The 27,262-nt window shown below is 42.2% G+C and overlaps 2 protein-coding genes across 8 annotated transcripts in view; both read right to left on the minus strand.

Annotated features, from left to right (window-relative positions):
• The window catches only part of NR2C1 (nuclear receptor subfamily 2 group C member 1), an 87,148-nt gene extending 80,135 nt beyond the window's left edge, over positions 1–7,013 (minus strand). For 4 of the 7 annotated variants that reach the window (XM_044981148.1, XM_044981167.1, XM_044981158.1 and 1 more), the window contains exon 1: positions 6,706–7,007. The gene's annotated coding sequence lies outside the window, so the exon portion shown is untranslated. Of the gene's footprint in view, positions 1–5,768; positions 5,818–6,705 lie in introns of those variants that run through there. The other 3 variants (XM_044981181.1, XM_044981174.1, XM_044981134.1) reach the window with 2 other exon arrangements.
• Positions 7,014–20,638: 13,625 nt separating this feature from the next.
• FGD6 (FYVE, RhoGEF and PH domain containing 6) overlaps positions 20,639–27,262 on the minus strand; it is a 103,452-nt gene continuing 96,828 nt past the window's right edge. Inside the window, exons 20-21 of the mRNA XM_044981189.1 lie at positions 26,587–26,735; positions 20,639–21,594 (exon numbers count right to left, since the gene is read on the minus strand). Of these exons, the coding sequence (XP_044837124.1) occupies positions 21,558–21,594; positions 26,587–26,735 (186 nt within the window). The 3' untranslated portion in view covers positions 20,639–21,557. The remainder of the gene's footprint in view (positions 21,595–26,586; positions 26,736–27,262) is intronic.

Below are 27,262 nucleotides of genomic sequence, written 5' to 3' on the forward strand. Positions count from 1 at the left end.
ATTGCGGCGCTACAAAGCGCCAGTGTAGTCAAAGCCCCAGCGCTGGGAGCCGCGCTCCCAGCGCTGTCCGTTATTCCCCACAGGGATGTGGAGTACGGACAGCGCTGGGAGAGTTTTCTCCCAGCGCTGGTGCTTTGATTACACTTAGCGCTTCAAAGCGCTGCCGCGGCAGCGCTGCCGCGGCAGCGCTTTGAAATGCAAGTGTAGCCAAAGCCTAAGAAGCATCCTTATTCTCTCATGCCCTTCTCTATGCTGATACTCGTATGTCAGGAGTTTCTTAAACTATTCATTCAACCGACACCCACTTCTAAAATTATGATAGAAAAGATAGATTCGCCAGTTAACTCAAAAACAATTAAGACACTCATGCATGCTTTATGTTTAATGAATATTTCCATTACAATGCTCCATTATTGGCAATGTAAATGAAAATTTACCATGAGGGAAACACACCGTAGAAAACTAAACACCAGGCCCTCAATGCCTATTGATATTAATGTAAGCCATGCACATAGAGCTGGGTCTTTATACCTATTTTTTTACATTAATATATTTTCTTAATTCTAATTTATTATATGGCTTCAAAGTCCGCACAAGACTTCATCAGGTTATACTAGAATGTCACCTAAGATCTGTAGCATTCTGTAGCTAAATCATTTTACATTACAAGCTTTAAACAGCTCAAGTTTTACAATATTTGGGAACATACGAGGATGTGTAAATATTACATAATAATCATAGTGTTGTATGTACACCTGTATTTCAACTAGGACTTGTGGCATAGAGTTATACTGGTATAAGGCAGGGTGTGAATTTAAACTGTTATAGTTATAGCAGTGTAACTCCCGGTCTGGGCATTCATATTCCAGTATAAAAGTGTCTTTTTCTGGTTTAGCTTATGTTGTATTAGAAGCGATTTAAGCCAAACTACAAAAATGACTCTTATTGTGGAATAAGTTGGAGTTCTACCAGTATAACTATACCAGGTATTGTTGGAAAAATCTTCTGTGTATCCCTCAGACATCTGTAAACCATTGTAGGAAAGCTTATCACCCATTCAACAAAAAGCTAATACTATGCAAAGTTTGGTGAAAAGACTGTTTCATTTCCCTGGACTGTCATAACACCTCGCCATGGGACTGCATTAGGTCTCAGAAACTAACTGTGTATGGAGCCAATTCTTTAAATGAGAGACTTCCAAGGAAAACTCATGGGGACTACAGGAACTGATGACAATTCAGTAGGTGGTTGCTTTACTCCAAGTCAGTAATCAAACAATTGCCCAATATGGGATGTTGCCCTCTTTCATGAGAGATGTAAAACAAAGCTTCTGACTTCTAGCTGGTACAACTCCAAACATTTTTTGCTATTCTAACATGGATCATTCTGCCTAAATCCCCTATTCAGTTGAAAACGGAAACACTGCTCTTCATTTTCATTCCTAAATTAGTGCCCAGTGTTACTATGTGCTCATTAGAAGGGTGGCATAATTTACTCTGAATTTGCTGATTATATATAAATAGGCATCATAGTTTGTCAAGAACTTTAAGATCCTCTATGATTAAATGTGCTAAATAAGTAGAGATTTAAGTACTTATTTTTCTAAGCTGTTTTTAAGCAGCATGTTTCTTCTCCTCCTCCTCTCCCCTCCCTCAAAAGCATCTTTGCAGACACAGGGAGCAAGCAGTACAGCATCACAATTCACTTCTGTCCATGGTTTGTTCCTCCATGGTTTGACCATTGTTCCTGGTCAAATCCCTGATCAAATCCAACGTTCTGCCATCTTATTTCTTTAGCTGTCCATGGAGCTTCAGGGAAAAACAAACAAACCTAGATAGACTAGATCTGAATTTCTAATGCAAAGCAGAAGATAAAAAAAATAGAGGTCCTTATATACTTTACAGTCAACAGATGGACTGCAGGCCAAATCCAGATGGCCAGACGCTTTTGAAGGGACTGCGAAATTTTTTTATTTATTTATGCTTACATCCCCTGTTGTTCCCTTTGAAAGCCCGAGCTGTCACCATGAGGTGATGTAAGTGCTACAGGTGATGTAGGCGTGGGTCTGACAACCTGGAGCCCAGCCACCCCAGGCAGGGCTGAAAGCAGAGAGCCCCTAGCATGAGTATAAATAGCAGTATAACCACTGAGGCACTGTTTAGGCAAGTATAGTATAGACACACCTGAAAGGTGGGGTATGTGCACGAGTACATACCCTACATGGCTCTCTACTTGCCCAAGCCATGCCCTCCCATCTCTCACTGCTATTTTTAGCAGATAGTGGAATGCCCCCATAATCTTTGTAAACATGGTGGAACAGGATTGTAGGATTAAATGAAGACATCTAAAACTATATACTGAGTATCATGGCTAAGAAACAGTGACAATTTATAGTTTTCCTTAGGCAAATATTCTATACAGTAAGTGTACAAAGCATTCTTTTTCTCACATTTACTAGCTGTAGTTTTCATTCTCTCTCATGAGAGAACCAATACCATTCTTTCACCAAATATACACAAGATGCTGTGAAATCCTACAATATTTGTTTTCAGCTTTGCAGAATCAAGATGACAAAACCTCAACTACTTGTGGTTCAGAAGCCAGGAGAATAAGTATATACTTGACAATCGATTTTAGAATCTTGACACACAGACGAGTCCCCTATATTTGGAAATTGGTCTTACTTTTTCAGAATCAGATAATCAATATAGACCATAGCTTATCTGTTCTCCCATGTGACAACTTTGCTTCACAAACCGTAGTAAAACTACAGCAACTTTATTGGATGGAGAAAATGTATGTTTATTACACATTAACCAATACAATGCATGCACAGTAAACTAGTAAGTAAAACAACAAAAAATAAATACATCAACATACAAAATTTAAGCAATGTAATATTCAGCATTTTGTTACTATAAATACTCTAGATCTTATGTTACATAGGGAAATCGGTATTAATGAAACAGATAACTTTGAATCTAAATAATCTGTAAATACATTTCACATCCGAGCAATAGTGACAGAGACTTTGTCAACAGCAACTACAGTCCCATTATTATTGAGCCATCAGTTCCAATAGCCCCTTTTCAGTAATCTACAGAAAAAAATCAGAGTTAACTGAAGATAGATGAGTTAGAATCATACATCAAAGCTCTATTCTGTAGAAACCATGATGTTCAACCTCAAGGGTGAAGCTTATAAGAGCAGGCAACAGCTTTTTTGGCACCAGGACCAAAGCTATGGAACTCATTAAAGGAGAAGATAAAAATGCCCACAAAACTCACTGCCTTCCGAATGAAAAGTAAAACATATTTCTTTGATTTAGCTTTCTCACAGCTACAACAGTAAAGAATGAGAAAAAGAAGAAGAGAAATAAATCCGCTAAGAGACAGCCCCAGGAGTCCTGGGGGGAAAAAAAAAAAAGAGAATAGTTAGATCACTGGCCTAACAGGATTTTTGTTCTCCCGGAGACATTCAGATATTAAGGTGACAGATGCCAATTTAAGATGATGTCTCTTTCCAATAGTCTAAGAATTATACATAGCAACTCTTTTCAGACAGGAAACACTGCCTTCAGAAAGCTATTTCAAATTATAGGATGTAGCAAATGCAACAGGGAATGGCCAAATTGACTTTCCCCAAAACAGAAAAACTACAAAGAAAAGTGTAAACAGAAAGACAACACAGAACTATGTCATTTCTTCTGACTCTGCAGTGGTTCCACATTTCATTTTTAACAACATTTTCTGTGGAAGAATTGCCCAGTTCCAACTAACTAAAATGTTGAGCTATAAATTTTTTTTTTTTTTTAAATAAATAAGTATTAGCACAACGGGGTCCAGGTCCACAATTAGGGCTCCTATATGCTTCAATAATGCAAATAAATAAGAATAGTGCCACCGCCTACAATATTAGCACTCATAACTCCTTTCAAGAGTAGCCACTACCAGATACAAACGCATGATTTAAAATGCAGTCAATGAGTACCTTAGTGTTTGGCAAGAAGTCTGGCTAGCCTTCCCATGTATTGAAGTCAATGTCCGCTTCAACAAATGTATTTTGGCAAAAATGAAACAGTTATTACAAAATACATGTGTTTTACAGACTGTGCCTTTTGCATTTGACCAGCACCTAGCACATTTTGGGCACTAATGGGTACAACTAATAATAAAAAAAAACTACTGGGGCAAAATGAGTGGCAAACAGTAAGTCTGCTATATCAATTATACAGGAGCCTGTCAACATTTGTAAGACAATTTCCAGGGGAAAAAAGCAAACATCATTCTGGGATGTATAAGCAGGAGCGTTGTAAGCAAGACACAAGAAATAATTTTTCCACTCTACTCTGCACTGATTAGACCTCAACTGCAGTATTGTGTTCATTTTTGGGTACCACATTTTAGGAAGGATGTGGACAAATTGGATAGACTCCAGAGAAGAGCAACAAAAACGATTAAAGGTATGGAAAACATGACCTAAGAGGGAAGATTGAAAAAACTGGGTTTGTTTAGTCTGGAAAAGTGAAGGCTGAGAGGGGTCATAACAACAGTTTTTAAGTATGTAAGAGGTTGCTGCAAGGAGGAGGGAGAAAAAATATTTTTCTTAACCTCTGAGGATAGGACAAGAAGCAATGGGCTTAAATTGCAGCAAGAGAGAAAGGTTGGACATTAGGAAAAATTTCCTGTCAGAGTGGTTAAGCACTGGAATAAGTTGCCTGGGGGGGGGAGGTTGTAGAATCTCCATGAGAGTCCACAAGAGCAGGTTAGACAAACACCTGGCAAGAATGGTCCAGAACCTTATTAATCTCTGCAATGGCAGCAGGAAATGAAGGAGCCGGCCTCCTTGTAGCTGGAATGGATGAAGAGCCAGAGAGACTGAAGATTTTCTTGTCTGTGAATGGGATGTCTTGCTGATGAAGAGGGCCATGAGCATTTCTGTTGACTCTGTGATCATGAAAAGGCAGTACCAATGTACATGCAGAGTGGATAAAGCTTGTGAACAAGAAAAAAAAAAAAAAAAAAAGAATGGTCTAGATAATACTTAGTCCTGCCATGAATGCAGGAGACTGGACTAGATGACCTCTCGAGATCCCTTCCAGTCCTAGGATTCTACCTTCATACTGTATTAAAAAGGAATAATATCAGTCTTCACTAAACCTGCATGCAGTGTAGTTGTAGGCAGGTTGGTTTCAGAATTATAGAAAAACAAGGTGGGTGAGGTGGTATTTTCACTAAACCTGGACAGTCAGGGGATTATCAATAGAATGAAGCCTTACCCCCTCCAGATCTTGGTTACTATTTTGTCTGGAACAGATCTGAACCAACAACTTACATCAACCAACCCTCGATGCTTTAACATCTAGTGTCTTAGCTGGAGGGAATGGATAGTCTGTCCAACTCACACTGACATCCACATCAATTTGCAGCCTGATTGTATTAACCAAAACACTAAGTGGGAATGTCAACCAAGGAAGCTTGCCATGGCACCCATGAAGAGCCTTCAAATCAGGTTTAATACAGTGGTGGGACAAAATAGGGAAGAGTACTGCCAGTGAATGGCTTGTACTGTACTTGGAGAACTTTTTAGTTTATGGGATTGTCAGGCAGGAACCTTCAGCAAGCACCAGGTTAAGTTCATGGGGGACAAGTGAGAAAAGGAGCTGAGAGAAGACAAAGACCTTTCCACGCAAGCCTTTTCCTTAAAAACATTGCATTCAATTTGACAGGTCTCCAAGTTGAAGGAGTCTTGATTTCACAGTCACACACCTGGGCCGACGCTGCCGCTTTCTAGTAAAATGGCTGCTACCAGAAGTGAATGTGTCCTCTATTTCGATTAAAAAGTTGATATTCAGCCCGCACATTTCACAGCCCACCCAAGGGAGTAGCTTTTTCCTCTGTGATGAAGGGTACAAAAGGCGAGGCGGGGGCAGCTTTCGCCTGACACCTCCCCACACACACCCCGCCAGGGAAAGTGGTTGGCGCGGCCTTTAATCCTGTGGCTTGAAAGGTGGCGTTAGACAAGCCGGGGCGGAGTACGGGGCCTATGCAGCTCGGGTCGGGAGCGCCCCTGAGGCCGGCTTGCAGCTAAACAGCTCCCTACGGAGCAGCGAGACGGAGGCAGGGCCCAGCCTCCTCCTCCGCCCGAGCGGCCGCGGTCAAACCCGCACGGGACGCTCGGCCCCACACAAAATGGCTGCTGCGGCCGCCTGTGCGCTAACGGGGTAGGGGAGACCCGGGCGCTAACGCTCTCACAGCCCAACGGGCCAGACCCGCTCCCAACCTCCGCACTCCCCAGCGGCCCCCGCCCGGCGGGGAAGCGGGAAGCTCAGCCGCCCCCTCGGGTGGGCTGAGGAGCCAAAGCCGCCGCGCGGGGAGCCCGGCGCAGGAGCCGCCCCCCATCCCCACTCCCGGGCGGGCGGGCGGAGCGGGCCCCGGGGCGCGGCCGGGATCCGGGGAAGGGAGACACAAGCTTTTCCTGTCAGGTGAAAGGTCAGGAGGGCGCGGAGCCGCCGCCCGGGGAAGCCAGGACGGAGCCGCCCGCCCGGGGACAGACACAGAGGGGGCCGCTTCCCCGGGTCGCGGCGCGGGACGAGGGGTGAGAGCCGCCCCCCAGGCAGCGCAGCGCCTCCGCGCTAGGCCTAGCAGGAGCCGCTGCCGAGCCCGGGGGCGGAACGCGGCTGCAGGCCGGCCCGGCCGCTCTCACCTGGCGGGCCCAGCTCCCGGCGGCCTCTCCTGGGGGGTTATTTGTCGGCGGCGGCTCCGGGAGGTCAGAGTTCGTGACCCCACCCCTCCGCTCCGCGCGGCGCTCCGCCCTCCTCGCGCCTGTCCCCGACCCGCGCCTGCGCACACAGCGGGCCCGCCGGGAGGGGCGCGTGAGGCAGGCGCAGCTCGCGGACGGCGGTGGGAGGGAGCGGGAAGAGGCCGGAGCGCGAGGAGCGGGCGGCGCGAGGACTCCAATGGAAGGGGCGAGGTCCCAGGAGCCACGTGAGGCCGTTGGGCGGGGCCTGTCCCCCACACGTGTGGTTCTACAGGCGGCCGGGAAACCACGTGAACACGGGGCGCGGCTCTGGCGCCCGCAGCGCCGCCTGCTTTGCGGAGCCCGGGGCAGAGCGCCGTGACCGGCCGCCCCGGCGCAGCCCCTTGCGGGTTCCGCGTGGCCATTAGTCAGTACCGCCCACCTCTGAGCTGCTGGGGTCCGAGTCGTTGACCAGAATGACCAAGCAAAAAGGGACCCCAGCGGCTCCGGTCAGCGCCTCCTGCACCCTGACACCCTCATTCCTGGCCCCCTCCCAGAGGCCTCACCTACTCCCCCCATAAACCCTCTGTACTGGGTGACTCACACCCCGTGAGTTTACAATGGTGCCAGTGGCACCATGGAGCCAGGCCCATGCTCAGAAGGGGCCCCAGCCTGCTCTGCCTGCACTGAGACCCTGCCAGCCCACTGGCGTCCCCCACCATCACGTGCTCTTCTGGGCCTGCCCACTGGCCAGCCAAGAGCTCCTCTCTGCCCCCTGGTTCCACTTGCCAGCTTCTCTCTGGCTCCTGGTCTGACCCCAGTGCACCTCTGGCTCTGGGCAGTCGCTGCTTCCCACCACCTGTGAGTCTGCACCTGTCTCCCTGGAACTGAGCTGCCTGGGACCACAGATGCAAAAGCCTGGCCAGTCTCAGCCAATGCTGGGGGGCTTGGCTGGAGCCTGTGTTGGGCAGGCCCTGGCCTGGCTGATTGTGCAACTCCTGAGGGGCTGGAGTGATTCCCCACCCTGGGACCAGTCCTGGGGACCAGACCTCCAAAGGGCCAGTGAGTGTGGCCAGTAGGCAGGGCATGTGAGAATAAAGGTAATAATTGGAGATATACCAATCTCCTAGAACTGGAAGGGACCTTGAAAGGTCATCGAGTCCAGCCCCCTGCCTTCACTAGCAGGACCAATTTTTGCCCCAGATCCCTAGGTGGCCCCCTCAAGGATTGAACTCACAACCCTGGGTTTAGCAGGCCAATGCTCAAACCACTGAACTATCCCTCCCCCTCAGGGTCTCTGGTAGGCCTGAGGGGGGTGCTTGGCTGTGAGGGGGCAGGGAAGGTCTGTGTGATGGGTCACGAGGGAGTGAGGTTTCTGTGCGGGATGCTAGGCAGTTGTGGCGGGGCTGTGGGTAGGGGGCCATTCGGTAGGTGTGGTGGTGTGCAGGGCACTGTGCATTTGTGGTAGGGTCTAGGGGGGCTCTGGCTATAGAGAATTGGGGGTGGAGGTGTGTTCCGGTGTTGGGCTCGGGGGGGAGGATGTGTGGCATGGCATGGACCCACCCCTGAGGGGAAGGAGCATGCTGGTAGCCAGGGCCGGCTCCAGACCCCAGCGCGCCAAGCGCGCATGTGGGGCGGCATTTTAACGGGAGGGCGGCAGGCGGGTCCGGTGGACTTTCCGCAGTCATGCCTGCGGGAGGTCCACCGGAGCCGCGGGACGACCGGACCTCCCGCAAGCATGACTGCGGCGGGTGCGCTGGTCCCGCGGCTCGTGTGGACCTCCCGCAGGCATGACTGCGGAAGCTCCACCATAGGCGTGGGACCAGCGGCACGTCTGCGAGAGGTCCCGCAGAGGCGCGGAACCGGCGCCCGGCAGCGCGAGCGGCACAGCGCGCCGCCCTGCTTGGGGCAGCGGAATTCGTAGAGCCGCCCCTGCTGGTAGCACAGGGCTGGACGGGCCAGCATGGGTCTGGCAACTACTGGTTTGTAAATAGTGCACTGGGCTGGGCAGAGTGGGGCCGCCCCTGCCATGCCATGCCCCTGGCCAACTCCTTGCTCTGGGGACCAACCTCCCATCCCTGTGCCATGCTCCACTGCCCCCATGGGGTCTCAAAAATATGCTTGGCACTGGGCCCACAAAAGGTTAATCTGGCCCTGCTCACACCCAACAATGCTCCAGGTTCACTCCCATGCTCCTTCCCAGCAATTACTTCCTTCTCCCTCAGTGCCTCTGTTACCCAACTCTCCCAAGCCTTTGCACTGTTTTAAGGGGTTTGGGAAATACATTTCTGTATTGTAGTTTAAATGAATTATTATTCAGAGATCTGTATTAATACACCTAGTAAGAAATCTATTTGTTAAAAAACATTTCCTGAATCTTTTTTGTTTGTATTGTTACAGACATACAGGCTGACAGGTATTTTGAAATAAATTACCCAAATAATTGAAACGGCATGATTATATTGTGTTGTTTTGACAGATAAAATATGCAGAATTTTAAAATAGTGTGAAGAATTCCCTCAAGAGTAGCATATGTACTTAGCCCACAGCCCCCAATCCAAGGTAAAAACCCACCTTCTGCCATGTGAATGCTGTTCCAGCTGCAGCTGTTTCTAACATCACATGGGCAGCCAGCATGGACCGACCAACTGGATGGTCTAACCAGGTCTATACTGATCATTACCCATGGAGCTTCAGATTGGTGCACACTGCTCCTGCTAGCATCCAGTGCCTGTTTTGACCTGGTTTTTCCAATTTGCTCTGAGGGAGAATGTTGTTCCAACGGGACTGCTCTATCATTGGTTTGGTAGGGCGTGTATCCTCAAATGTACCTGTTAGGACTGAAGGTCCAGAAATTGGCAAATGTATGCAAATGGCTTCATGTCCTAATCTGGGTTTTGCTTAATGTGATTAAGAACATAAAAATAGCCATACTGGGTCAGACCTATACAGCCTCTATCTAGCCCAGTATCCTGTTTTCAGATAGTGGCCAGTGTCCTATCCTTCAGAAGGAGTGAACAGAACAGGGCAAGCCATTCCTAGTCATCCAGTCCCAGCTTTTGGCAGTCAGAAGTGTAGAGACATCCAGAGCATGGGGCTGCATCCTTGACCATCTTGACTAATAGCCATTGATAGATAAGTTCATGGAGGACAGGTCTAATTATTTTTTTGAACCCAGTTATAGTTTGGCCTTCACAACATCTCCTGGCAACGAGTTTCACAGGTTGACTATGCACGGTGTGAGGAAGTATAGGTTTGTTTTAAACCTGCTGCCTATCACTTTAACTGATTGTGAATTAGCTCCTTTATAGAGCAGCTCTTTGCTTGAGGGCTGGTCTGGTCTCCGGCTGCTGCTTCCAGGCTCATGTTGTCCAGTCACTGTTCCCATGTCCTTATGGCCAAGAGATGGCTAGAATACTGCCAAGACTCCCTTTAGCCATAGCTCATGAACTATGCTCTCAAGGCTGGACCTTTGGTGAAAGGCACCACACCAAGACCTGTAGCATTGAAATACTGGAAGATTCTAATTATAGAGATTCTACTACAGCAGCCGTAAATATACAGATGCAGCCTAGGGCAGTTTCAGAGCTCTCCAAAGCAGGAGACACCAGCTCCTAGTCAGAAGCCGTGCAAGGAGCAGCCAAACACATGAACATCCCAATCAGTCAGATGTAATAGGTTTGTCCTCAGGCATCAGAGCAATGGCTCAAAATGTCCTCTTCCCCAGCTTCATTCCCACAAGTCATCTTAATTTACAACTGACCTGTCTGAACTGAAGCAAGAGGGAAGATGGCTACAGGGCCCTGGCAGTCATCTCATTGGGAACCTGTATGATTGCCTCAAATATATTTTGAATTCTCATACCAAAGCTGTGCAATAGACCAGTGGTTCTCAAATTATTGTTTTTCGTGTACCACTTGAAAATTGCTGAGGGTCTCAGCAGACCACTTAGTGATCTTTCCAAATGTTAGTACCGTTCGCTTTACAATAGTTAGCTGTTTGGATAAAAGCATTATGTAACAAAAACCCTTAATACGTTTTTTGTTCTAGAAATAAAAGCACACAACTCATATTTTAATATCAGTAGTCTTACCTTTCTAATACAATGGATGTGCCCTCTCTCCCTCCCCACAGCAGCCCCCAAGCTGGGGCTGGGAAGTGGGGGGGAGGAGGATCTCCCTCTCTCCCCTGCTGCAGCAACCCCCAAGCTGGGGCTGGGAAGGAGGGAGGTATCTCCCCCACCGCAGCAGCCACAGAGCTGAGTCTGGGAAAAACGTCTCTCTCCCTGGCAGCCACAGTCCTGGAGCTGCGGAAAGTCACCACTTTCTCTGGCTGCCACAGCCCTGCACGTCCCAAATTCCCCCCCACCCCCTCTTCTCACCCCACTGCCCTGCCCACCTACCCCCTATTCCTCCCAAGGCCACCACCTCACCTTACATGTGTGTCTTCTCTAGGGTCCAGGCACCTAATTAGCGGAACCAATTAGGCAGATGGCCCTTCATTCTCTCATGAGCGGCCACCCAGGGGCTCACCTTAGAGGGAACTATTCATAGACCACCTGAATGAAGTCTGCAGACCACAGTTTGAGAACCTCTGCAATAGACAAAATAACAAGTAGCTTTTCATCAGTAGATCTCAAAGTGCTTTCTTAGGGGGACAGATCATTATCCCCATTTTACAGATGGTGAAACTGAGACACAGAGCAGTGAAATGACTGTGCAAGATCTCTTAGCAGGCTAGTGGCAGAAGGGTAAATATAATCCAGTTCTCCTCAGTCCAGTGTTATATCAAAAAGTACAAAAGTCTCTTTGCCTTGATTATAGCATGGGCAAAACATCAAAGGATGTGCTTTGAGATGTGGATAGCTTGGTTAATCCAGACAGTCAGTGCTCAGTGGCTCACTTAAGTCCCTACCATTGTGACTACATGTACTACCTTGCAGATTCAAACAATCTGCAATATCATGAAGAGATAAATGGTAGGTGGTCTGAATTTCATCCAGTTTTGCTCATAGAGGTGCTAGGAACAACTCGTCCAACCACCAGTGCTTTGGACTGATTCCTGGCTACTGATGACCAGTGTGAAATAACTTTGCTGGTTAAACTTGTCAGTGCTTCCACTTAGAGGAAAAGCATTTGTAGAGCAGGTACTCAAGAAACCACCACCTAACACTGATCATCTAGGTAAGTATTATGCTGTATTAATATATCGTATTCTTGGATAAAACTATCAGGAAGTCGTGGCAAGGTAACTCCCAGGATTTTGACGCCCCTTGCCAACCAGTTGCATGGTTTGGATAAGGTTTATGTTAATTGCTACAGCAACCTTAACTGTAAGGATCTGTCTACTCGACAAAAAATCCCATTGCAGTGAGTCACAGAGTCTGGGTCTACAGCCTCTGGCTTGTGCGACAGTACTAAAAATAGTGGTGTAGACGTTTGGATTGAGGCTTGGTTCTGAAGCCCAGGGAGGGAGGGAGGTTTCAGAACCTAAGCTCCAGGCTGAATGGCTAGATGGTATTTCTAGTGCCACAGTGTGAACCAGACTCTGAGACTCGCTGCTGCAGGTTTTTGTTTTGCCAGGTAGATATACTGTAATAGAACAATTTTATGTGAAAAAATTAAAGCTGTCAAGTGATTAAAAAAATTAATCACGATTAATCACTGTTAAACAATACCATTTATTTAAATAGTTGTGGATATTTTCTACATTTTCAAATATATTGATTTCAATTACAACACCGAATACAAAGTGTACAGTGCTCACTTTATATTTTTTATTACAAATATTTGCACTGTAAAAAAGTAATTTTTCAGTTCACCTTATACAAGTACTGTAGTGCAGTCATGAAAGTTGCACTTACAAATGTAGAATTATGTACAAAAAATTACTGCATTCAAAAATAAAACAATGTAAAATGTTAAGGCCTACACATCCACTCAGTCCTACTTCTTTTTCAACCAATCGCTCAAACAAGTTTGTTCACATTTGCAGGAGATAATACTGCCTGTTTCTTGTTTACAATATCACCTGAAAGTGAGAACAGGGGTTCGCATGGCACTGTTGTAGCTGGCATCGCAAGATATTTATGTGCCAGATGCACTAAATATTCATATGTCCCTTCCTGCTTCAACCACCATTCCAGAGGACATGCATCCATGCTGATAACGGGTTCTACTTGAAAACCATCCAAAGCAGTGTGGACTGACACATGTTAATTTTCATCATCTGAGTCAGATGGCACCAGCACAAAGTTGATTTTCTTTTTTGGTGGTTCGGGTTCTGTAGTTTCTGCGTCGGAGAGTTGCTCTTTTAAGACTTCTGAAAGCATGCTCTACACTTCATCCTGATCAGATTTTGGAAGGCATTTCAGATTCTTAAACCTGGGGTCAAGTGCTGTAGCTATCTTTAGAAATCTCACATTGGTACCTTCTTTGCGTTTTGTCAAATCTGCAGTGAAAGTGTTATTAAAATGAACATGTGCTGGGTCATCATCTGAGATGGCTATAACATGAAATATATGGCAGAATATGGGTAAAACAGAGTAGGAGACATACAAATCTCCCTCAAGGAGTTCAGCCACAAATTTAATTAATATATTTTTTTAAATGAGCATCATCAGCCTGGAAACATATCCTTTGTAATGGTGGCCGAAGCATGAAGGGGCATATGAATGTTTAGCATATCTGGCACATAAATACCTTGCAACGCTAGTTACAAAAGTCCCATGCGAACGCTTGTTCTCACTTTCAGGTGACGCTGTAAATAAGAAGTGGGCAGCATTATCTTCTGTAAATGTAAACAAACTTGTTTGTCTTAGCAATTGGTTGAATGAGAAGTAGGACAGAGTGGACTTGTAGGCGCTAAAGTTTTACATTGTTTTGTTTTTGAGTTCAGTTATTGTAATAAAAAGATCTACATTTGTAAGTTACACTTTCACCATAAAGAGATTGATCTACAGTACTTGTATGAGGAGAATTGAAAAACAAGATTTCTTTAGTTTGCCATTTTTACAGTGCAAATATTTGTAATAAAAATAGCAATGTTAAGTAAGCACTGTCTACTTTGTATAATATGTTGTAATTGAAATCGATATATTTGAAAATGTAGAAAAACATCCAAAACATTTAATAAATTTCAGTTGTAATTCTAACAGTGCAATTAAAACTGCAATTAATCAGGATTCATTTTTTGATTAATTTTTTTTTGTTAATCGTGTGAGTTAACTGCGATTAATCGACAGCCCTAGAAAAAATATTAATTCAATAACGTGCTTTATTGCTTTTCTTCACTAGCCACCTCCTGTTAATTCAACAAGATTGGGCAGCCATATTTATAGAGAAATGGGATCTTCAGGACTAGGTCACTATTGTGATAAATAAAATTAAATTATATAAACTCAAATCAGTTTATGTAATTTCCCATTGGATAAAGTCAGCATCAATATCCAGGAAAGAAAGGCATGAAGTAATTGAAAAGTGAGCAATTGTTACCTGTATTCTTTGAATTAAAACCCCTCAGCTTTCCTTCTTTACCTTGAAAATATTCCCTCCCAATGCCCCACTGCTACAATCTTAGCTTTGTATCTTTGCAATGATCACTTCTTGTTTTCTGATCAGACATTGTCTCAAGCTAAATGCACATTTATATATCACATTTTTTCCTCCTAAGACTATTGAAAGTTTACAAGCTAGTTGCAGTCTGTTTACTATATCTGACATTTACAGGAATCAGACATGGGTGTATGTCCTTTTTCTAAAGGACAGAGGTAATTCCAGTAAAACTCAACAGATATAATCAACCAGATACTTATAATAAAGATTGTTTTGGATAGGATTGATCAATGGTAAGAGCTGAAGGGTCACTAAAGACTCACAGGATTTTAATAGCTGTTCTTTGATAATAGCTAGGACACCATGTACTCTGCAGCACAACAGGACTAAATTCTGTGACAGTGTTAACAACTAAATCCTTCATTCCCACCTCCCACTCCCTCCTATGCAAACACAATTGTGATTCATAGCTGAAGAAATTCATAGGTGTACAATGTTTCAATTATGGATTTTCTAATATGATTTCTGAAGATGTTTTCTTCTTCACTATGTTCACCAGGCAGCCTGGCTTCATTCCTCAGGCCTCACTTCCTGCAGCATTGTCCAGGCAGCCAGCTCAGAACTGCTACTCTCCATCTCCCATTGTGTGCCAGAGAAGGGGTAGTTTGCAGCTTGCTTCAGGGGTTCATTTCTCCACTTACCTGGCAGGCCAGCTCACCAGCCAATACTTTTGGCTTATCCCATTCCCACCCCGTCTGCAAGCTGGATTCCAGCACTAGCTTACCAGCCCACTCCTCCATGGAACACAGGAGGGAGCATGAACTGTGATCCAAGTAACAAACCTTTGTGGGGAAACTGGAAGGCAGGAGGCAGCTGCAGGCGGTTCCAACAAGGGAGGAGACAGAAAATAAAATGTTGGGCATCTGGCTGCAACAAAATACATTCTGTGACAAAAATACCAAATATCTCTCTCTCTCTCTCTCACACACACACACACTAGAATTCCATAGTGTCCTAAATTACATGAATGATACAGTTCTCATCTGTTAGAAATATTGTTTCAAGCAGTCAGAAAACACAGCCACACATCACTATATCAGTTTGTGCTCAGTTCACCTTTGCAAGATGATGCCTGAAACCATAACGGCTAGAAACAATTTAAATAAATAAAAGATTCTGACAACTCTGCAGCCAAGGAATCATGGACTACATAAGCTCCTGGTAATAAGAGAGTTGTAAAAATATATATTCAAAATGGAAAAGCAGACTCTTAACTATTGCAGATTTATTTTGTACAAACTTGATACATATCAACATCTATTTACAATGAATTTCAGCTGTTTCAATTTACAAAATAAAGGTTCTACTATTTATACTTTTTAGACAGCACAGATAAATTAGGATGGCTCCAAATAAAGTGTATTTGGAAAATAATTATAAAACAGCAGTTATGGCAAAAATTCATTAAATGCCTTTAATCCTGCGACACTTCCCTATTTCAAGAGATATAACGTAAGCTTTTTCAGGAACCGTCCCCCCAGTATTCTTTAAGTGTTCATTAAAAAGTTACTCACATGCTAACAATCCTTGCCTAATAAGTGTATTGTAATGGGATAGAGAATAAGACAGAGTATCTTATTGCCCTTATATAAATCCATGGTATGCCCACATCTTAAATACTGTGTACAGATGTGGTCTTCTCATCTCAAAAAAGATATACTGGGATTAGAAAAGGTTCAGAGAAGGGCAACTAAAATGATTAGGGGTTTGGAACGGGTCCCATATGAGGAGAGATTAAAGAGGCTAAGACTTTTCAGCTTGGAAAAGAGAAGACTAGGGGGATATGATAGAGGTATATAAAATCATGAGGGGTGTGGAGAAAGTGAATAAGGAAATGATTTACTTGTTCCCATAATATAAGAACTAGGGGTCACCAAATGAAATTAATAGGCAGCAGGTTTAAAACAAATAAAAGGAAGTTCTTCTTCACACAGTGCACAGTCAACTTGTGGAACTCCTTGCCTGAGGAGGTTGTGAAGGCTTGGACTATAACAGGGTTTAAAAGAGAACTAGATACATTCATAGAAGTTAATCCCTAGCCTCTGTTTGTCAGAGGGTGGAGATGGATGGCAGGAGAGGGATCACTTGATCATTACCTGTTAGGTTCACTTCCTCTGGGACACCTGACATTGGCCACTGTCGGTAGACAGATACTGGGCTAGATGGAGCTTTGTTCTCACCCAGTATGGCCACTCTTATGGTTTTTAAAATAAATTTTTAACTCAAAGTTTTCTTAGACTGCCTAAAAACCTCTACTTGCCCAGAAATAATACATTAGTACAATACATGACGAAAACTGGCATTGAAGATTTTCTAACCAATCTTATCTATTATCTTAGGTCTCTTATGCAGAGATAGCCAGTTTTTAAAACCATGCTGGTTTTGCAACCCTTGCTTAATGAATTGATTGGTGTACAATAGTCAAATGAAAAGTGAATGTGGCATCTTTGATGGAACTGAATTAAAGATATGCTAGATCAATACTTTACCATGGATCTTAGAACACATAATACTTCGGGAAACAGGTTAAAATATATTTTTAAAAGGAATATCTTAACTTGTGTTATTAGTATGGAAAATATAGTATCCTAATCTGTTACCAATTGTTCCAATTATTAAAACTGAAATGAAAATACATTAACCATTTATGCCATTTTTATTGTTCTGTTTAGCTTGGTCAATGAAAACAAGATAGTCAATTTAACTTTCTGATTGTCTACAATACTAGCACAGAAATGGACAGTTTGGTAGCTAACACTGCACAGAAATGTAAACAAAAAAGGTTTCACTGACATTGTTAAAAAATAATGAGAGACTACCTAATAATGGAAGTTTTCCTAAAAGCATCTTTTAAAAATAATAATGCTGAGCATAAACTACCATGAAGCTAGGGATAGTTTAAGTTAGGAGAAAACAGGGTAGTGTAACTTGGAAAAATAATATGATTGGCTGAGAACTCTTATCAAATTGCTTATGTTGAACTTCTCAGAAGTTGTCTTTGCACATGACACAAAGCACAAATATGTTGGGAAAGGTTGAAATTACTATTCAAGTTAGTGTTTACAATGTCAAAATCCCATCTATTTCATTTCATAACCAGATAGCTTCATTTGTACAATTGTTTTTAGTGCTCTATTTAAATAAATAGATGTGTATCTCAGAAACCACTCTGGATTCAATCAGCTGATACAGCAAGAAGTCAACTGGCTCATGGAAGACATTTTAACACTTTAAAACAATTCTCACTCTACACCATCATTCAGAGATGTGTAGTGGATCAGGAGATGGAGCTCACTTTCTGCTGCCAGCCATAAAACCACATCAGGCTGAATGTGTGTCTCCCTTCCCTATCTGAGGGCCATGCATTAACTTTTTATCAGGCTACTTTCACAGGAGCTGGAACTAGAGTGCAGGAGCGCCCCCTGGCTTGAAGTGGTTTCCATCATAAACAGGATTTAGTTTTGTTCAACGCCCTTCAGCACCCCTACTATAAAAATTGTTCAAGCACCACTGGCTACCTCTATTTTGCAGAGAGGGAGTGACACCAAAACAAAATGAAACTAACAAAATGCCTCCTGGCATGGATTTATTTTTGTGTGCAGCTGATCCCTTCTTTTTAGTGGTTGTCCTTATAGAACGCTTTAATTATCTCCCTCGCTGTGACATCAACCAGAAGAGCCACACCACCTATGTATGTCAGCCTGAGTAAGACTGTGATGCTAAACTTACAGTGTTTAAGAAACTACCTGCAAGAGACATAACTTACTTAGTCTTCAGCTGACAGCTGCATTGCTGAGAAACTACCAAGTAAAAGCCCCTATGTATGACAAGAGAAGAAAATTTTAATACATTAACCATTTTTTAGTTCTCATTTAAAAAAAAACTTTTAAAAATTGTCCAAATAAAGGCCTTAGTCCCATTGAACTTCAAAGTTAATTGAAGCAGGTCCTCAGTCTTACCCCCTTCATGTGCAACTGAAGAGTTTAATCATTTAAGGCCCTAATTCAGCAGGGTAGACAAGCATGTGCTTAACATTAAGAACTTGAGTCTATTGAAGTCAGTGGGATTACTCTGTTAGGCAAGTGCTTACGTACCTTGCTGAACTGGTACCTGAAACCCTCTACCAACAGAACAAGGGCTGTGACAATGCAAGCTTTCTCACACTACCCAATTAATATATCTTGAGAGACTGCTTCTGAGGAACAAGAGTATTTTGGCTTCCATGTTCATCTTTGACCCTTCTGTCAAGATAATTGGGTGTTACTTCTGGTTGTATTTTTTGTAATGCTAGCCCATGCACAGAGCTAGAGCGAGACTACCAAAAAATCATAGGCTGTATTTACACTAGGGAATCTTTTGGGGGTGGGACGTGTGTGTGTGTGTGTGTGTAAATCCCACCAGTGCTACCCTCAGTTCATCTGCACCCAGCAGGAGATGTAGTGTAGGCAGGGCCGGCTTTAGCAAGTGCGGGACCCAATTCGTACTTATCCGGTGGCGCTTCGGGTCTTTGGCGGCACTTCGGTAGCGGGTTCTTCACTCACTCTGGGTCTTTGGCAGCACTCAAGAACCCGTCCCCGAAATGCCGCCGAAGACCCAGAGCGAGTGAAGGGCCCGCCGCCGAAATGCCACCGAAGACCTGGAGCACCGCTGGGTGAGTAAAAATTAAAAAAGGTATCGGCGCAGGGCCCGATTCCAGGGAATCGGGCGAAATGGCCTAAAGCTGCCCCGGAGTGTAGGCAAGGCTTTCGAGGCTTCCAATATTTTTAACATTGTATCAGACAAACCTGGTTAAGACCCTGATTCAGCAAGATACACAGGTATGTGCCTAACTTCAAGCATCTGATTAGTACCATTGATGTCAATGGGGTTGCTTACCTTCTTAAAATTAGGCACATCTTGAAGCACTTTGTTGAACTAGAGCAGGGGTGGGCAAACTTTGTGGCCTGAGGGCCACATCTGGGTATGGAAATTGTATGGTGGACCATGCATGCTCATGAAATTGGGGTTGGGGTGCAGGCTCTGGCTGAGGGTGCGGGCTCTGGGGTGGGGCCAGAAATGAGGAGTTCAGGGTGCAGGAAGGGGCTCCGGGCTGGTGATGAGAGGTTTGGAGTGCAGGAGGGTAATCCAGGCTGAGATCGAGGGGTTTGGAGGGCAGGGCTGAGGTAGGGGGTTGGGGCACAGGAGGGGCTCAGGGTGCAGGCTCCGGGTGGCACTTACCTCAAGCAACTCCCGGAAGCAGTGGCATGTCCCCCCTCTGGCTCCTAAGTGGAGGCATGGCCAGGCAGCTCTGCGTGCTGCCCTGTCTGCAGGCACCGCCCCCACAGCTCCCATTGGCTGCAGTTCCTGGCCAATGGGAGTGGTGGGGGCAGCACACGGAGCCCCCGGCTTCCCCTAAACATAGGAGCCGGATGGGGGTCATGACGCTGCTTCCGGGAGCTGCGGCATGTGTGCGTGGAGTGGCCCCTACCCCTGCTCCCTGGCTGGAGCACGGGAGTGGGGCAAGCCCCAGACCCTGCTCCCTAGCCGGAGCTTGAGGGATGGATTAAGTTAGCTGGTGGGCCGGATGTGGCCTGTGGGCCGTAGTCTGCCCACCCCTGAACTAGAGTCTTAATCAACACCATGGTAAAAACACTAGAAGCCTCCAGAGCAGAGGAACCAGTGATAAGTCTGGGGAAAGACAGTCTCTTTCCTAGGCAAGGCCATAGTTAGTATTAACTAGCAAATCACTATTAACATGGTCTTGAATCATTTTGACCTGGAGATGAACAGCTGTTAATCCTATTACCAAATTTACCTACCGTAACAATTAACTGGCTGACTACACATACATCCTATATATATATATATATATATATATATATAAACAAACACTGTTGTCCTGGCCTATTCATGTTTTGTCAGTGCTAGTTCCATTTTTTCTGTACAGTTATATAACATGATTTTTCAAACGTTCAATAATAGACTAAATACACCAAAATTATCAATGTGTTTCCTAATGAGGTCTACTGACAAATTTTTAAAAACAACTGAAAGATTGTGTTTTAAAGCATCAAGTAAAACATCAAATAATGTAAGCAAAATGTATTAGAATGAATGGCACACATTTTCTATGCCATTGTCACTAAGAACATTGTGCTTTCTTGGTATGACAATTTCAATTCAAACATTTATTTTAAAGTGTACAATACTTATTTAGCCGTAAACTATTAGACCTGTAATTTATCCATGTGATATACTGTATGGGGAACTCTCATTGGTATCAAAGGGATTTTTAAACAAAGACAATGATAGGATATTTAATCTTTTTCCTGCATGCCAAACAATTTTTGCCTGTGCTTTATATTACTACTAGCAATTAAAAAAAATAATCTGACTCTTAATTTTTTTGTTAAGATAGTGTATTTAAATATATCTTTGGCGTTGATAATTTGATAACATCTGTACTGCATAATCTCAGCAACTGTAGAATATGAAAGAAATTTTTTTTTCTTGTTTTTCCTTTCAGCTTGCTTTAATAACGGATCCATATTGCATAAGAAATGTGTTTGTCTTTGTGTTGTGGATGCTTAAATAGCAAGTAGCAGCGCTAATTCTAGGGCTTCTGTGATTCAGAAGCTGGTTGTGTTTTTTAATTGAATTAGTCCACAAAACTTGACCTATTGTATCAAGAGAAGGAGCCAGCCTGTCAGTCATCTGCTCGTCAAAGGAGTTTTAACATAGCTGACCATGTGTCCTAAAGTTTTGTTGACATATTTTGTTCTTTGAACTGTTCTTGTTAAATTGCAAAGTGAGTATCAGCAACTCAAGAACTGTACAAACTAATGCTGCCGTAAAGCGTGTGTGTTTTGTTTTTTTACAGACAGTTTTCTGACAAAGCCATCTGCTATTCTAAAGACAAGGGCACTTTGGAATTCAATGCGAACCTTAGAAATGATTCTGACCATTAAGTAAACACTGGAATTTAATAAATAACACACTTTGTATGAAAAAAACAAATACACAAATTTCTTTAAAAAAATATTACCTTACACCTAAAAAAAAAAAAAAAAAAAAAAAAAGGCAACAACTCCTAATTCTCATAAATATACAAATTGTGTTTAGGTTGATGCTGGTAAAGTCCATTTTTAAAGAAAATTGCTGTACTCCATTTCTTGTCATCCTTTGATGACATTTTGCTCCTTTAGTCTCAGAGATGGTGCTGAGGCACTATAATATGGTGCCTTCTTGAAAAGCTTCTATCCACCTGTTGGAAAGAGAAATATTGTTAGATTTGGCTTGATCTTGGGTATTTTCAAAACCTACCTTATTTAAATTTTTAGCAATACATTTTCAAATATGCAACAGTTCAAAATTTCACTAATCCATTAAAAAGCATGTGGTTTACCACTATTAAATGGCCTTAAATCCTGCATTAGGTTTAGATAAACAACAGATATGGCAATGTAGCTAGTGCTACTGAGCATTATGGAAATGCTTTCAAACTACTCTCATGGGGGTAAAGACTGTCTTCATCTGTATTTGGGAAGCACCTATTAGGAAATTAAGCTGTGAAGCTCTAGCAAGGCCTATTGAGCATGTGAGAGCCATGATTTTTCAGGGTTTTATAATTTTGGCCAATTTTTGGTCTCTTTTCAGAGAGGCCACCTCCCCCGGCAAACTGCAAGGTAGAGATGCTAGAACTTCTCAGATGTCACCAGAATTAACATGGGCAAAACAATGTATTTTACTCTAGCGTTGTTCTCAGAAAGAGTTGAGCCTGTTTTGGCTGAACTGTTTGACTGAACTTTTTCCAGAAAAATTCAGCCTGAGGCAGACGCCCAGGATAGAAAAGTTCAGACTAAATGGTTAAAGTTTGGCAAAGTTATAAGCAACTGAAAACAGGGTCTTATAATAGCAAGTAATGGACAACCTTAATATCTGTGACCTCACTGACAAAGTATCTCATCTCCTGCACATAGAAGATGACAACTTCTATGTGCTATCAGTTACTCTTATAGTTGGTTCCAACCCTGCTGATGACCCACATGGGTGTCAGTATGCTGCCATATGACACAGTTTCTGATTTTTCAATTTGCTTTTTTAGAAACCTAGAAAATTACATACACACCCACCCACCCAGCTACATTAAAAGAACATTATTAAGATTGCACAGTCAAGCCCTCAAAAATTAAGAAAAGTCAGAATTATGGTTGCCTCTGCAACCTTCATTTAGCCTGCTTATATGAACATGTAACTAAAGACTATTGTAATGCATACACATATTATTTTTTCCACAGCACCCTTGACTCACTCAGTTCATAGGATGGACCAGCTCTGGGGATGATTAAAAGTTGTGCAGTGAAGGAGACTGTTGCTTCATTTGTTGCAGAACTGGGAAAGAGTAATTAATGAAGCAGGAAAAGGATGTTTTCATGGTCAAGGCATGCTTCTCTGGGGAACTGGATTATACCCGTCTCTGCCACAGAGATCCTTTGTGATGCTAGGCAAGTCATTTAAACCAAACTTTTCATAGGTTGTCACTACTTGTGTGTTTCTCATTTCCTGGATACTTGACTTGAGTCTCTGGGGTCCAATTTGCATAAGTGCTAAGCACTTATAGCTGCAATTGAAGTCAATGGGAGCTGTGCTTTTAACATATAAAGTGCTAAATAATGCTAAGTTCTCCAAAAAATCAGGTCCTAGGCATCTCAAATTTGGTATCCAAAATTAGTGAAAACTTCTGACCTTAACCTCTCTATGCCTTAGCTCCTTATCTGTAAAACAACACAGACACACCCCACAGGGGAGCTGTGAAAATAAAGTAATGTTTGTGACGTGATCGCATACTATAGTGATGAGTGCCATAGAAAAGCTCATAAGGAAATTAATAACCATCGTGAAAAAAGGGTTTGAGTAGTGTAAACAAGGAGGAGAAAAAAATACTGAACAGCTGCTCATTAACTGGGCATCCATTCTATGAATGAGACAGGAGTCGTGTGGGAAAAAAATGTGATTGTGTAACTAAAAACTGTATCATAATGCATATGCACATGGAGCCCAAATTAAGATGCAGAGGCAACCATAATTCTGGCTTTTCTTAACTTTGAGGGCTTGACTTTGTAACCTTAACAATGTTCTTTTAATGTAGGTTTTTAGTATGTTTTATATATATTTATACTAGGGCTGTCGATTAATCGCAGTTAACTCACACCATTAAAAAAATTTATCACAGATTTAATCGCACTGTTAAACAATAGAATGGTGGTTGAAGCATGAAGGGACATATGAATCTTTAGCACATCTGGCATATAAATATCTTGCGACGAAGGCTACAACAATGCCATGGAAACACCTGTTCTCACTTTCAGGTGACATTGTAAACAAGAAGCGAGCAGCATTATTTCCTGCAAATGTAAAAAAACATGTTTGTCCGAGCCATTGGCTGAACAAGAAGTAGGACTGAGTGGACTTGTAGGCTCTAAAGTTTAACATTGTTTTGTTATGGAGTGCAGTTATTTTTTTGTACATAATTCTACATTTGTAAGTTCAACTTTCATGATAAAGAGATTGCAGTACAGTACTTGTATTAGGTGAATTGAAAAATACTATTTCTGTTTTTTAGAGTGAATATTTGTAATAAAAATATAAAGTTAATTTTTTAGATCATTTTACAGCACTAATTTATACACCCACTCCTTGAGTTCAGACTTCTGCTCCTAGACTGTCCTCCAAACCATCAAACCATCAAGCTTAGTTTTTAGATAGTCCTAAACTAGAAGAGATGTTGTTTGTCAGTCTTGGCAAGTCTTAATCTTTTCTCAAGACAAACAAAACTGTAGTTTTGTCAGTTGCCGCACAGATATATAAGCTTTTTTGGTTTCTTTCCCTATATCATCTGAATTGCTTTTTACCATATTCTCTGCAATTTAACAATATATTCAAATAAAGATGACCAATGCATTTCTGAATAAATCACACCAAATTAATAAATCCCTTGGACAGTTAGAATAAGCACATTATAGGAATATGAGAGCTACTAATTTTCAATTTAAATAACTTTACAGTGAGCCTTATATTACAACTTTATAAAAAATAGTTACTGAAATTAATGAACCTCATGTTATTTGTGAAGTGAATGAAAAAAAAAACTGTAATGTGTTATACAAATGCCAGTGTTAGATGTTTCTTCATTAGGGGTTAAGAAGAATAAAATAAGAGAGTGGGCATTAAATGGGAACACAAGCAAAAAGGTTACTTTTTAATACCGTCAGAGGAAGATTTATTCCACAGATTTGGTTTTGACAGACAAATCTCTATGGGATATTAAATATTTGGGGGAAACTTGCTTTGTAAGGTAATTAATACTAGGATCTCAGCATCAGTAAAAACAGACTATTGCTGGTTACTAGTTTTCCCTCCGGTTACAAAAGCCATTGTCTAAATAGAGAAGAAAGTAGTTATAAATTGTTTATATGTACAAATAAGGGCATAGTGCAAATATAAAATGACATCTGTGTTAACTAACAAGGAGGGACTGATCAAATTGCATTTGCAAGGAAGAAAACATTCCCAGATTTTTGAAAAACGTATTATGCATGTGCTCAGTTAGTTAATTGCTCTGGACATTTAAATTACATTTTTGAAATATTCCTATTTATAGCATTTACAAACAACTCCAGGCTTAACTGCATGCTTAAAACATTCTATTGGAATATTTAGTGCTATAATGGCTACTCTGTTACAAGTAAAATTAATTCTGGGAAATTGTTGTGAAACCAGACAAAGCAACCAGCCAGATCTATTAGCAAGATACACTAGATGTATATGCATAGTCACCTCTAATTTTGCTGCTTGCGGCAAATCCTAAAACAATCAAATAAGGACCACAAACAAGTCTCTATATAATTCCAGTGAATACAGGTAAATCATTCTGCATCTAAAATGAAAGAGTATACTAACAAAACTTAATTTGCCATGCAAACATCTATAGGACCTATAAATCTAGCTGGGAAGAAAAGAAATAATTAAGATATAGACCCAGTTTACTGTTAAAAATTTCCTGAATTAATGCATGTTATCATTGAACTTTATTTTAAGCAGATTTAGAGATGAAGGAATTAAATTAGAACAGCACAAAATGCCTCCTATTTTAATCCTTTGGAACTATGGTGGTACATGACTAGAAAGGAGTTCTTCCATAAAGATTACACTTTCCTTTCCTCTTATCCTGACTTCTCAGCCCAACATGTAGTGTGCTTGTCTTTTTGAAAGGTTTCAGAGTAGCCGCCGTGTTAGTCTGTATCCGCAAAAAGAACAGGAGTACTTGTGGCACCTTAGAGACTAACAAATTTATTTCAGCATAAGCTTTCATGGGCTACAGCCCCTCTGCCATGTACATTGGCCAAACCGGACAGTCTCTATGCAAAAGAATAAATAGACACAAATCTGACATCAGGAATCATAACATTCAGAAACCAGTGGGAGAACACTTCAACCTCTCTAACCACTCAGTGACAGACCTGAAGGTGGCAATTTTGCAACAAAAAAAACTTCAAAAACAGACTCCAAAGAGAGACTGCTGAACTCGAATTAATATGCAAATTAGATACAATTAACTTGGGTTTAAACAGAGACTGGGAATGGTTGGGTCATTACACTAATTGAATCTATTTCCCCATGTTAAGTTCTCCTCACACCTTCTATGGGTCATCTCAATTATCACTTCAAAGGTTTTTTTTCTTCTGCTGCTGATAGCTCATCTCAATTGATTGGCCTCTTACAGTTGGTATGCGTACTTCCACCTTTTCATGTTCTCTGTATGTATAAATATCTTCTGTCTGTGTATTCCATTCTATGCATCCAAAGAAGTGAGCTGTAGCCCACGAACGCTTATTCTTTGTTTAAATAAATTTGTTAGTCTCTAAGGTGCCACAAGTACTCCTGTTCTTTGTCTTTTTGAAGGCTTTTGAGTGAAAGATGACTGACTCCACTCACTTTTGATTGCTGTTTGACAAGGATCTGACTGTAAATCTCCATGAAGCCAATTATTTTATATTTAAATGTAACAACTGCAATGACATTATTGCAATCCTTAGAGATTTTTGATGTTTAACCAAGCATTTTTAAAAAACAAGTTGCACATTGCAAGTGAGCTTTTTCATGTGAGCACTTATGGTGTGAACATTAATGAAATGACATCTGAAACATTCCATGGGAAAAAAGTGACAGACAGGACTGAATTCAAATGTTTACTTACTTTTGAGCTGAATGAGGATCATCGGCTTTGAATATGTAAAATAAAGTGTTTTTGTGCAGTAAATGGAATACTTTAGACTCTGAGTTTTCATCCTTTACTTCAGAGACTGTGAAACCCAGTAAAGGCTGACTCTCCAGTGCTGCAACATCCTAATTTAATACCACAAGCACAAAATTAGATCTTATAATATTGCAGTCCTAATGTGGTATTTTATGACCACATTATTGTATCCAGTTATTTTAAGTTTATAATAATTTACAGTTCGTATTACACAAAACTGTGTTTCTTGTCATTTCCTCATACATGATTGAATGAACAAGAGACAGCAAACCTCAGATTTGGTTTCTCTCTAACTCCTTGTCACTTTCTAGTCATCTAGCACTGACCTCTTTGTCCTGTACAGTCTCACCACTATACTTAACACTATCTGGAATAGAACACCCTTCTTGCGTCTCTTCGTTTCATTTCAAATCTTGGCTTAAATGTATCCTTTTCCCCTTCTCCATACTGCTCAACTCCACCCTCCTCTTTAGTACTCTCTCTAATTTAATAACTCTTATAGAGCAGTTTAGAATAGATTTTTCATGACATACAACAAAAAAAAAAGTTGCATTGAACTCCATCGCCAACAAGTAAGCTCCTACACTACATGCAAGTGAGATCACGGAGGAAGAAG

Source organism: Mauremys mutica, chromosome 1 (genome assembly GCF_020497125.1).
Source record: "Mauremys mutica isolate MM-2020 ecotype Southern chromosome 1, ASM2049712v1, whole genome shotgun sequence".
Taxonomy (NCBI): Eukaryota; Metazoa; Chordata; order Testudines; family Geoemydidae; genus Mauremys; species Mauremys mutica.